The 13095-nt window shown below is 47.2% G+C and overlaps 1 protein-coding gene across 1 annotated transcript; it reads right to left on the bottom strand.

Annotated features, from left to right (window-relative positions):
• Positions 1-8504: 8504 nt before the first annotated feature.
• LOC145823568 (uncharacterized) lies at positions 8505-9526 on the bottom strand. The gene is made up of 3 exons (XM_082923047.1): positions 9406-9526; positions 9221-9319; positions 8505-8980 (listed from the first exon to the last, which is right to left on the bottom strand). Exons 2-3 carry the CDS (start codon positions 9284-9286, stop codon positions 8696-8698), a joined length of 351 nt encoding a protein of 116 aa, XP_082779173.1. The 5' UTR covers positions 9287-9319; positions 9406-9526; the 3' UTR covers positions 8505-8695.
• Positions 9527-13095: the final 3569 nt, after the last annotated feature.

The raw sequence follows: 13095 nt of genomic DNA, 5'->3' as shown, positions 1-13095 counted from the left end.
GGATGTTGAACCTGTTTACTATTTTTATGGATAGACATAGGCTTTGTTAATTTCATTATCCTCTACTGCAATCTAGGATTTCAGAACAAAGGAGAAAGAACTCCAAGCAAAGGAGGCTGAATTGATCTGTTTTGCTCTGTTACTATTTTTTGTGAAAAGGTTTGGTCATTGCCTTGTCTTTCAAATGCAAGTTCAGATTAAGAGCCGGCCACAGAAAAAGCATCCGCTAAGGGTTGTGTAGACACCCCATTTTTGACCGTCCTCAAGACTTGGACGTCACTGTTTGAACACACGGTGATCTTCCATGTTTGTGTTCGTTTGGAGTTCCCGGAGGTCTCGGCTCACGCGCCTTGCCTCAGGATCCCCGAACTCGACCGTTTAGTGTCTGGTTTTGAACCAAACACTTGTGTTTTGCCTTGGAAAGGCAGGGTGAGGCTTGTAGACCATCCCCACCCACCACCGGCATTGGCTAGATGCCACCGGCTGGTTTTTGCTGCCACCGGTAATATAGTTTGCCGGCCGGCACTCTTTGTTGCCGGTCAGCACTCTTTTGTGCCGGTCGGCACTCTTTTTGGCCAAGATGGCATTTTTTGCCGGCCGATTGCTGTTCATCTGCTTTTACAGATATTTTTGGACAGCTGTATAGCTTTTGCTCCCCTCCATACACGTGTATGGAGGGATCTCCCTCTTGAAAAGCTTGTCTTGTAAGCTTTACAAGAGGCATATAGAGAGGAGCTCTCTCTAAGGCAAAGAGAAGAGCTTTTAGACATTTTTGAGAGAGAAAATACAGAGGAGAGCTCTGGTTTTCTAGGGTTAGGGTTAGATATACTCACCTATCTCTCTTTTCCTCTCATTTTCCACACTAGGTGTTTTGTGCCTTACTATTGCACACAAACACCTAGTGTTTCACCTTCCTCTTGGAGCTGAGGTTCTAAAGAGTGTGTTTTGAAGTTTTTGTCTTGGATTCAAGCTCAAGGAGGCCATTGGAGCATCTTTGTTGAAGAAGGCATCAAGGGTGAGAAACTAGTCCTTTTTTCCCCCTTTTTTGCATTGATTTTCTACTAGTCTTAGAGCTGTTTTTGTGATTATTGTATAACATAAAAAAGTTCTATTTTTAAGTCCTCTTTATTGTTTATTAAGAGTGTTTTGTTGTTTGAGGGTTGTTGACCACCCTTAGGCCTCAAAAGGCCTCATTTTGAGCCATTTTGTGTTAGCTCCGGGATTTTGGTGTTGAGGTCTCTTCACCACTGAAATCTTGAGGGATTTCAGTGGTGAAGATGATGCTTTGAAGTCCCAAGAAGGAGAGGGCCACCCCCTCTCCTTGTTGTCCTTGAAAAGGACACATTTTGGCCTCCTAAGGAAGCCTATGCTTGAGTGTGTGTTGAGCATATTTGGTTTGTTTTTCATGCTTATATATCCATGATATAACATGATTTCAAGTTAGTTTTGGAACTTCATGCATGTTTAGCATAGTTGCCATGTAATGCCCTATTTGTGTCTTAATGTGCCTTAGGTTGTTAGCCTTAGTTGGAGCATGTTTTAGGCTTGTATTTGTGAAGTTTATGTGCTTATTTTGACATGTTTTAGCTCTGTCCATAGTCATTTGGGTTGATCTTTGCATGCATTATATAGCTCCTTTGTATTTGGGCTTGTTGGCCTTGAGTATGTGCATGTGTAGCATGCCATCTTTGCATTGTTTTGATGATTTGGAATCATCCTACATGCTATTTCAGTCCCATTTCCATGCTTGTTGGATTGCCTTGCATGTCTCTTTAATGCTTTGAAAACATGTGTTGCAATGCTCCATGTTTTGGCCATGGTGCATGCCTTTGTATTTGGGCCATTTAGATGCCATCTAAGTAGTCCTTTAGCTTTGTTTTAACATGCTAAACCTCTGATTTTGGTCCTTCTATGCATGCCATGTTTGGTCATGTTAAGTGTAGTTCAATGCCTTATTGATTTGCTTTGAACACTTGGACTATTCGTTGCATGTTTTGGCTTGATTTTGTTGCTTGGTTTGGCACCATCCTAACATGATTTCAATACTCATGTTGCATGCTAACTTGTCCATGTTTCCTTCTTTCAAGTGTGCTTGAATATTGCTCGTTTTGTGCTTAAGTGTTGGCCCTTATGTGTATGTGTGTGTGCGTGCCATTTAGCCTTCATTTTATAGCACTTTTGGCTACTGTTTTAGGCCTATTTTAAAGCTGCCTAATTCATGTTTAAGTCCATCTTTGCACTTATTTGTATTGCCATATGCATGCTTGTATGCTTGCATGAGTTAATTGCCATGCCATGTTGCATTCCTAGCTTGTATGCCTAGGTTGCATTGCATTTTGTATGCATGCCTTGTTCCTTGAATTGGTGATAGGAATTGAGCCTAATTTGTTTGATTGGTTTGCATGCATTTGAAACCAAAGTTGCATGCTTGGTTCCTTGGACCATCATGCATGGAAATGCGTGATTGGTGGTCCGAGAACCGAGGCACATGTCCCTTTGAGTCATTACAATGATAAGAGACATGGTTGGTGCATACATGCCTTGAATTGTGCTGCCATGCCTTGTTTTGCCCTCTGTTGCTGTGAGTTGCAGGTTCTGCAGGAATACTCTGCCGACCGGCAGTGTAATGTGCCGACCGGCACCATTTTCTCTGCCGACAGCTTCAACTTTGTGCCGATGGCCATACAACACTGCCGGTGGAAATTTCATCTAGCCGGTGGTGATCCCCTCTGTCCAAGGATGTAGTCCTGAGGTTTTGACAACCTCCAGAGGAGGAAAGGGAGGAAAACAGAGGCAGCTTGCGCATGGTGGCACGCTTCCCGAGGCGTTTTCCTGCTTTAATTAATTTATTTAATTTGTTAATTAAATTAGTTAATTTGTAATATTAATTAGCTTGCGTAGTTAATTAATTTGTAATATTTATTCGGTCCCTCCGAGCGAGGGTAAATTTGTAATAAGTGTGGGTGTGTGTGTGCATGTCTTCCAACCCCCACTTCTTTCTCCCTTTTATTTACCTGCTTATGATGGTAGATTAGGGCACGTTTAAATTAGCATACCTTATGCTATGCATGCGTGCATCCATACATTTGTACTGCATGCATTAGGCTCGGTGCATCACGCTAACTGCATTCGTACTTCAATTCAAAAATTGACTATGTGATAGTTGATCGCATTTCATATGCCATGTTTAGGATAGCCGAGCCTATTCTAGTAACATTTTGTATGCGATGCATTAGGCACTTCACATGGACTTGGATCATGCATGTTTGCTAACAAGTTCTTTGTTTTGGCATGGAGTACTATGTAAGTATTTCCGCTTTAGCATATCGCATGAGTGTGAATGTTGCCATGACAGCATGCTTAACATGTGGCTAGATGCTTATGTGTTAAACTGTTTTGAATGCCTGTGGGTGAAGGTTGGGTTGTTTGAGTTGGAAAAACTCGTTGAAATCCGTATTTTAGCCTACTTGCGAGTAGCAAATTCCAAAGCATTTTCAAACCAAACGGATATGCAATGTTTATTTCCAAATTAGGCAATCTAGTCTATACTTGTTTGCTGTGCGCATAACATAGTAATTCTAGGCTAATAAATGGAATAAGAACACGTAAAGTTTTCAAAAACGGATATCACGGTTAGTAGAGGCCGGTCTTCGGACCGGGCGAAAGGGGGTGCTCATAGCTGACCTTCCCCGATCGTACCCAAGCTCCCGAGCCGAGACAACTCCGGTGATGACGGACATGTGGCCTTCGGCACCGAGTCAGGGTTTCCTAAATTCTCCCATTTTAAAATATTTAGGTGGCGACTCTGTATCTGGCAAAGCAGTCCATGTTTGGCACTACTTTTTCAAAAATCTGTTTCTCAAAACGATTTGCCAGATTTGGACTCTTTGGTTCAGATTAAGAACCGTGACACAAATCGAGTCCGAACTGTAGCATCGAGGCCTCCCACGCGGGCGCTGTTACAGTTTCTGGCGACTCCGCTGGGGATATTTAGAGAGTTTGACTCGAACTCGTGATATCCTGTTTTGACTTCATTTATATGTTTCTTTGCATTGCATGTGCATTGGTGCGCCTAGGAACACAGTGTTTGCCATCTGCCATTCCTGAACGGTTTGCCGGAGGCTTGCCTTGTCAAGGCATGTCCATAAGGCTGACCGGCTATGGGCTCTGACAGTATGGGAACACAAACCCCGGTTTTACCAGGGCACCCCTTTTTGACCATTCGACCTAGTTCATATTCGGATCCATAGTGACCATTCCAAATTAGGACAGGCTGCTTACCCGATGTTAGGTTGTTTGAAACCGCTGTGTGCGTAGTGAAACCCTAGCTCCTGACAAAATAGGACAGGGAAACCCTACCCCAACATAGGGGTGTTTTGTTCTCTTTACTTGCTATGTGCTTTTAGAGTGTATCTCTACAGGAACGCATATACCAGTTTACGAGTTTGAGTATCGGGCCTGAAGGCGCCAGAATCAGTATTGTTGAGAATCAGTTATCAGGAATCAGTTATCCGCGGGTATCAGATTCAGTATTTTGGGAACAGAAATTTGGGAACAGTGATCAGCAGTAGGGTACAGTTGTGTGGCTACACCCGTGTTTGATCAGTTTGGGCTGAAATGCTGTCTGTTTTTCCTTTCAGTTCAGAGAATGGCAGAGTTGATACAGAACAACCAGTGTCTCCCCTTTGCTGAGGCAGGATTTATGGCGGCACAAAGTTCAGAAGAAATTGTGGTTATGGCAGCTGTATCGGAGCAGGGAACCACTCCGCAGAATGAGGCCAGCATCAGTATGTCATATCCGCCCAGGTTGCCCGTTGTGCACCCGGTCTGGGCTCCCCAGTTATACCAGGCTCGTGAGCCCACCACCTTCGAATTGATGGGGATGATAGGCGATCTCCAAAGGTCTGTGGCAGACCTCGCCTATGGAATGTCGGCTTCACCGCCAGCGGCGCCGTATGCCGGGAATTTTGTACCACAGGAGCCCCCGCTACTGGGGCGGATTGTGATAGAGCTCAGCCAGCCAGAAGTGGCTTCCGGCTATAGCCACGACACGCCAGTATCAACCCCGACCCTTGATCAGGCTGAGGCCAAAGGAAAAGACAAGGCGAAGGTAGACGCCGACCCTATTGAACAACTGCTGTGGGCAGTCGAGGCTCTGAAAGTCAGAGGGATGAACAAGCAACAAACGTCTGCAATAGTGACCAAAGCTGTGGATGATGCTTTCCCCACTCCGATCAAAGGCAATTCAAGCCAGACAGAAAACCGGGATGGGCCCCGTCATGCCCAGACAATTCCAGTAGTTCCCAACCCTGCACCGGGGAAGGTTCAAAAGGCCAAGGCAGCGCCAGCTGATCCTTTCGCCAGCGCGTCTGGCAAGAATCCTCAAAATACAAAGTACCTGCCCCGAGGGCGCAGGGTCTTTCACGACCTCCACATGCCTTTGTCTAGGGCATTGCTGATATTGGCAAAGAATGGGCATCTTAAGCCTTTGGAGTCCCGGCCACTCCCGAAGAATCTCCCCGCCACTCATGATGCTACCTTGTACTGCGCGTACCATCAACAGTCCGGTCACAGTACCGATGGATGTTCCCGCCTTCGTCATGAAGTGCAGGATTTGATTGACAACAAGGTTATCCTACCACCCACCTCAGGCAAGCCCGTCACCACTCAGTTGCTGGATTTCGAGGGCTTAGATACTGCGAGTATGTAAAGTGAACCGCCTGCGGGCAACATTTGGTACATTTTGGATAAAGCGTCTGGCACGCATTTTTGAGCATCGGTGAAACCGAGTTTTGTAAATCTTGGCTTAGATGTCGAGTCAGTCTTTTGTTTTGAGTCTGTCTCTTTGTCTTGAGTCAGTCTTTTTTTGCTTAAGGGTCTGTCTTGTTGTATCGAGTCAGTCCCCGTTGTATATAATACCAGGTGATTCTGGGGTTGTTGTCCCGAACACCGTCTTGTTTTGTAATTACTATCTGTTTTTGTCTTGAGTCTGTTTCTGCCGAGGGGCCAGTTGCACCAACAGAGCCGATTGAAACAACTGTTGCTATCTCAACCTTCATGCTTGCTTTCAGCATAAGGACTAGAGAATTTGAGTGGGTTGACAGTACATCTCGCCTGCTCTCCTGTGTGCCCAAACTCATTGCATTAACCTAAGTTTTTCAAAAAACAAACTTTTGAACACTGCGGTGATGAAAACAAAGAGGAAGGAATTCCTCGGGTTTTGCAAAATTTTGATTATTTCGAGAGAAAGAGAGGCGTGCTAAGCCTTTTTATGAATGAAATCATGCTTGTCGGCGTGAGTACTGAGAAGGACCCTGGCCTGATCCAGATTGGTTCCACACTGTCTTCGGCGCGAGCGATTCGTCGCCTTCTTAAAAACTTTCAAAAGCAAATGTTTTACGCGGCCCTGCGAAGACCTGTGTAGAATCGCTCTTGAGATTGCGCAGCCTAGGATCGCTCTCAGTCTCAAGATTTAACCTATTTGTTTTCCGAGTTTGAACCCGTTCAGAATGTTCAGAAAGTTCAACGGACAAACGCCATGGAGGCCCGTGTGGCCAGTTTCGAAACAGCCCTCGAGCAAGAGGCACCAAAAGCCAAATCAGAAGGAGTAGATCTCGTCGGAAGAAGCTCGTAGAGCAACCGGGATGGATTCTCCGTAAATCAGTGCAACAGCCGTACTCCTAGATACAGAGAGGCCTCAATTTCAAAAAAAACCATTTGGCATGGACTTGCTACACTTTTACCTTTTGAGAGGCTCGCTGGGCCGAAAACCCGGAAGGGCGACCCAGACAAAAGTTAGAGCAAGAGAAAAATACAAAAAAAAAGAAGAAAAGAAAAAAAAAAGAAAAGCAAAAAAAAAGAAAAAGGAACAAAGAAAGAGAAAAGAAGAAATAGAAAATGAAAAGAAGCTCGCAAGGTCGAAAACCCGCATTGGGCGCCTTGGCAAAAGTGAGAGCCTAAAAAAGTGAAGGTTAAAATACCCGAGTGGACCTTAACCGGAACTACGTAAGGCTTGATTCCCATGTTTGGGATACGTAGGCAACTTCATCATGAAGTCCAGCCCCCAACGCTTTCATAAGCGTCTCAGTCCATGCAATGGTTTCGATTTCATCTCAAAGTCCAGTGGCCAACACCCTTCAAGGTGATTGTGTCCATATATGTGTTGTGACCGTCTTCGTCATCTCTGTGTCTAAGAGCTCGACCACCGCCAATGAAGACTGTCTGCGGATTGCTGCGGCACCATCCCAAACAAGGGGCAACTTTCCGTTGCCACAAGCCGTCGTGAGACGCCATTCAAACTAGGGGCAACTTTCCGTTGCCTCCCACCCCCTTTAAACCAGGGGCAATTTTCCATTGCCTCCGATCCGAGGTTGCGCATCTCAAAGGGTAAGTTCTATGCTTGTTGAGCATCAGCTGTTTGAAAAGTAGTTTTTGAAAATTTTTACTGAGGTTGACTATTTTCTCGAAAACTGTTTTATTTTCCAAAAACCGGACCATTGTTTTGGACCCAAAAAAGGAAAATTTTTAGTGCTTGCTGCCTGACTTGCATGCTTTTCAAATCAAAAATTGAACAAGTACGTTAATCTGACTCTCATTTTGATCAAAACCGTTTTGGTAGAAAGCAAAAACGAAAGAATGGTTAAAATGATGAACTAGGGGCACAGTTGAGCCAGACGTTCTGTCTTTCCCCCGTCATCGACGTACTTGCCAGAAGAGCACGCTGCCCACCAGAAGAAATAGCTGTAAGCTAACGGCATCGGGCATGAACCCACACCTTTCTATTTATCCATCAATCACCCCGGGGAGGGATGAAAAATGAGAGATTGAAGAATAGAGAGGTGTAAGTTGAGAGAAAAGTGAGGAAAAGGGTTTTTGAGAAAAAAATCCGAGCTCGAGGGCCGAGTGATGTGAGAATCACAAATCAGAAAGGGTGGGAAATAATACCCAGAGAAACTGGCTCCTCGTGATCTGAGGTCCCCCATCTTCGTTTACGCGTCTGTATGTCGTGTCTTTGGTTTTGTTTACCTCAACCTTTGTCCTTGGTCTTTTCCGAGCGTGTCTCGTTGTGTTTAGGTCGTGTACCTCTTTGTTTGAGTCCTCCCCGCTGTGTTCAGTTGTAGGCTCGACATCCCGGTCTGAAAAACCCTTATTCGATTTCAAAAATCGCTTATGCTCAGAATGCTGTGCCATTCTCTACATTTGAACGTGTTTTAACTCCAACCGGTTCCATCTTTGAGGTTCGTCCTGTCAGATTGGGCCGTTTGTTCAGAATTTGCCGTGTGCAGAATGAATCGAATGCTGTGTTATGGGTTGTGTGCAGATTAATCCCCAGTAAAGCAAGGGCTGTGTGTCCAGAATCAGGCAGTGGGTTGCTTGGGTTATTTTGCTGTTGGCTGTTTAAGTTATCTGATTATTACAGTGCAAGTGTTCAATTTTCGGACAACCAATCAATTTCATTTACATTGAGGTGTAACATGATGAGATGCGATGCAATGCATGAAATGTGTAAATGTAAACACTTTTTCAGATAAAAAGTCCATTTCATTCCATTGTCTTTTCGAATGTACAAGTTTTGGAAACAAAAATCTGCCTGCGGCAGTACAAGGTAATCTATCTACCAACCAAAAAGAAAAGTACAAAGAAAGAAAGAAAAGATAGCAAAAATCTGCATCTGTGTCGATCACTCCAAGGGCCGTCAGTCCGTCCTGGTCCTCTTCCTGGACGAAGGTCCAGGGGCATCATCAGCGTCGTCGTCAGAGCCCGAGCTAGAATCGCCTCCGGTCTCCTCCTCCGATGACCCTGCCTCCGCCTCTGACTCCTCGTCGTCGTCATCGTCCGGGACTGGAGCTCGCGAGCTACTCCCAACGTGAGTACGCCCTCCCCTGGTACGGGGAAATATCCTACCCTCCTCATCTCTCCCCCGAGCAGGGACAGCAGGTCTAGCTGGAGCACCTCCCGCCATGGGAATCTGAAAAGGAGGCTGAAAAGTACACGAAAGGGAAATGCATCAGTATGCCGTGAGCAGTTTATCAGTGCAGAATGCAGTGTGTGAGTACAGTGTATGAATGCCGTGAGCTGTTTGTCAGTACAGAGTTTAGTGCAGAATGCAGTGTATGCAGTGTTCAGATACTGTGAGATCAGTGTATCGGGTGTTGTGCCGTGCATCAGATTATGTAAAGCAGTGAATGAATGGTTTGAGGCCAGTGTCAGAAGGACATACCGGTATGCTGTAGACGGCTAGAAGGTCAAATGTCCGCTGGAGCATCCCCATCATCGAGGCATTCATCGCCAACGACTGACGGGTGTACTCAGAAGAAGCCTGCAAAGGTATCAGATGCATTAGTATTCTGTGGAATATCAAGTAAACTGAAATGAAATAACTGTACGAAGTGCAGTGATACATACCGGCGGAAGGTCGGGGATGTCAATGAACTCATGCCCAGCCGGTGGAGGGGCGAAGGGGATCTGATAGGTCGACCCACCCTGCCCCTGGAAAGTCAGTACAGCAGGCAGGGCAGGCCAGCCAGCTCCTCGTCCTCCCCGCACTCCGCCCCTACCACGGACCCGGGCCCTCCTCGAAGACCCAGCCCCTGCTCCTGCTCCGGCCCCAGCCGCCGATGCCACAGGCCTGACCCCCTCTGCTCGACGGCCGCTCAAAGGTCGCATCAGGTACGTCCGCACGTACTCCTGATAGTCGCCGGTGCCTCGGAAGCCGGCCTCCTCCCAGCCGATGGAGTAATCATCCAGCTGCTCAGGGGTCAGCCCCTCGGTCTCCCTCATCTCTGCAGGAGGGTGAGCCGGGACTATCTGCTCAGGTAACCCGCGGGTCTGGCGTAGAAAACGCTCCCCCAGGTAGGGGTGTACACGGTCCGGATTGGTTCGGTTTTGAGAAAATCCAAGAACCGAACCGATCCTAACGGTTCTGTGATTTTGAGAACCAGACCAGACCGTTACACTTGTAAAACCGGACCAGAACCAAACCGAAAAAACGGTTCGGTTTCGGTTTGGTTTACGGTTCCAAAAATTTCTATTTACAAAAAATAAATTATTAATATTAACAAAATAATTACTCAAACTAATTACATTTAACTTATGATAAAAATTAATAATATTAAGGCATTACTTAATATTACATATCTATATCATCCTAATATCATTAAAATTATAAAAAACCAATTAATAAAAATAAAACACTTGATATTATATATATATTTATATATATGTTTTAAAATTCGGTTCGGTTCGGTTTGAACCGCGGTTTTTTCATAAAATCCATTAACCGAACCGTTTTTACGGTTCTCATATTTCTTAATCCGAAACCGAACCAATTCTTAATAGAACCGAACCAAACCGTATGATTCGGTCTGGTTCGGTCCGGATTACCGGATCGAGCGGATTTTTGAACAGCCCTACCCCCAGGTACCAAGCCCGACAGACCGGGCCCTCTAGCAAGATCCGGAAACGCGAGGTCTCCTCAGCACCAGGGAACCGACCCCGCATCGCCGACGGCAAGGAAGCCCATGGCCGCCATGTGATCTGAAAGTAACAGACAGTTTGTTATCTACTGTTATTGAAACATGCAGTGGGAAAGCGAAGCTAAACGAACTGAAAGTAAAGCATACCTCTGTGGGGGTGATGGTGTCGAAATATCGGCGGAAGAAGCCGAATGTCTCCCGTGGTCGCCGGGTGCATCTCCCGTCGAAGCGACTCGAGAACGGGACAGCCGGAGGAGGCTCCGCGACTGGTACGGGTGCAAGCCTAGGGAAGTAGGCGTAAACCCACAGCTGCAAAACAGATGTCAGTATGACCATCAGATAAAGCAGGATATACAGAATAAAGCAGAAATGGCAGAGCCGTGTGTTGTGCAGTGTATTGTGTACAGAGTGTACAGTGTGAGCAGTGTACAGTCAGTGTAAAGCAGAACGTATGTGTGTGCCGTGTGTACAGTATACAGTGAGTGTAAAGCAGACCGCAGTGTGCGCAGTGTACAGAGTACAGAGAATATCGGACAGAAATGAAAAGCGGAGAAGAAATGTACCTCCCAAGCCCGCCAGTAACCTCCGAGCAGCTGGCCGCTGCCGCGAGAAGCCGAGCTCATATAGCCGTACAGGGTGGCCAGAGCAGCGTCGCCCCAGTTGTAGTGCAAGATGTCTCGGACGTCCACCAGTGCGCTGAGAAGGCAGAGAGGCACGGTGTTCGCCCGGTCGGCGAAGATAGTAGTCCCGAACAGGAACATGAGGAAGCCGCGGGCATACCTCTCCACGTCCTCCTCGGTCATCTGAGTCTCCTCCCCCAATGCGGGCTGGACCCTGAACTGTGCCTCGAACCAGGAGTATCGGACGAAGCCTGGACGAGCTAGCGGTGGCGCCTCCCCCAGTAGATGGACCTGAGCGGCGGTCCACTCATCCATGTCAGTGTCGAAGGGGATCGGATCACCCCCTACCCCGATGCCTGTGAGCATCGAGAAGTCATAAGGGGTCATCGTCATATCCCCCGCAGCAGAAAAATGGAAAGAATCGGTGGTGTCCCACCATCTCTCCGCCAGAGCGGCAAGGAGAGGCCTGCATGTGGAGAGCCTAGAGAGCCCTCGGCAGAAGGTGCCGAAGCCCGCTCGGTCCACGATGCGCTGGACTGCATCAGGGAGCTCGTCATACCACTCCCGCGCACCAGTATTCCCATACCCGCGAATGGTATGGGAACCCTCCTGCAAACAGAAAATGACAATGGCAAGACAACATTCAAAATGCAGTTTTGAAAAGACAGATATGGCATGTATGCAAGTTTGTCAGATTCAGGCAAATACCGGGTGCCGGTGTGCTTACAGTAAAATACGTGTGCTGTGTCAGCGTGTTTGGGTGTTTCAGAACAGATGTAGCGTGTGTGCAAATCTAACGGATTCAGATAAATACTGGGTACCAGTGTGTGTGCAGTAGAATACAGTGTGTGCCGTGTGTTTGGGTGATTCAGGACTAGTGCAGTGTGTGTGCATGTGTCAGTCTCAAACAGATATCAGTTGTATGTATGTTTACAGTCAACTACGGTCTACGGCATATCAGATTTCAGCAATTAAAGAATACAGCTAACTATGGCAGTTTTGTATCCTACATTGCAGAAAGTAAAGCAGAAGATGAAGAGTTACCTCGGGAGTGCCGAATGAAAGGTGGGAGGTAGGCTCGCGTAGTAGTAGCTCAGGCGCCGCGTACCTCTCAAAGCTCCGGAACTGACGCAGGCCGTCTGGGGGCAGAACGTGGATCGCCGGCCGGTAGGTCGCCGGGTCGAACGGGCGCTCGCTCAGTGGTAGGAGCTCGACCCCGGAATCCATCTCGTGGTCCGGGGGAGTCCCGCCACGTGGAATGTCGTCCGCCATGTAGAGAGTGGTGTGAAAATGGCCGGAAAAGGGAAAACCGAGCCGGAATATGAAGAGTCAACTGAAAAGTCAACTCCCGAGAGGGTCAAAAATGGCCGGGAAGGTCGGAATGTGAAGAGGCACGGAAATGAAGAGGAAAGTGAGGGGAACAAACCCCGAGAAGGCGAGAACGCCGAACGAGGCACCGAAACGAGAATGTGATCGGTGGAAAATGTCCGAAACGCGAAGAGGATCGCGAATTCGACGACGAAACGGGCGTAGAACGCGAAGAAACGGGCGAAAAATGAGAGAGAAATACCCTAGAGAGAGAAAGGAAGGGATTTCGGCGGTGGAGAAGTGAAGGAATAGGGCTTGAAGCCCTATTTTATAACACCCAAGGTGAAAAGACAAAACTGCCCCGCACCAGCAACTGTTTGCCGGTCGGCACTTTTTTGTGCCGGTCGGCACTTTTTTGTGCCGATGGAATTGTTTTTGTGCCGACGGCCAGCCGGTGGCCTCATCTTTCGGCCGGTGGGGTTCCCACAGCCTTGTTTAGGCCATTTGAGAAGTTTGTGGTCTTCATAGCTCAAGAAAGTGCAAGAAAGTGCATCTCCAACGCTCAACCGACCTCCGTTTTGACCGCAGGCCGTGTCTCCAGTGCGTGGCACTCGAATTCATGCAAGGTGTATCCTTTTTGTATCCTTTTGAATTCAAAAGTTGCCCCATGTGTGTTGCACAAGTTCATCACA

Source organism: Camellia sinensis, chromosome 4, assembly GCF_055761805.1.
Source record: "Camellia sinensis isolate YWXY chromosome 4, ASM5576180v1, whole genome shotgun sequence".
In the NCBI taxonomy this organism is placed as follows: domain Eukaryota; kingdom Viridiplantae; phylum Streptophyta; class Magnoliopsida; order Ericales; family Theaceae; genus Camellia; species Camellia sinensis.
The sequence above is the reverse complement of the archived record's forward strand: the minus strand, read 5'-3'. Positions and strand labels throughout refer to the sequence as shown.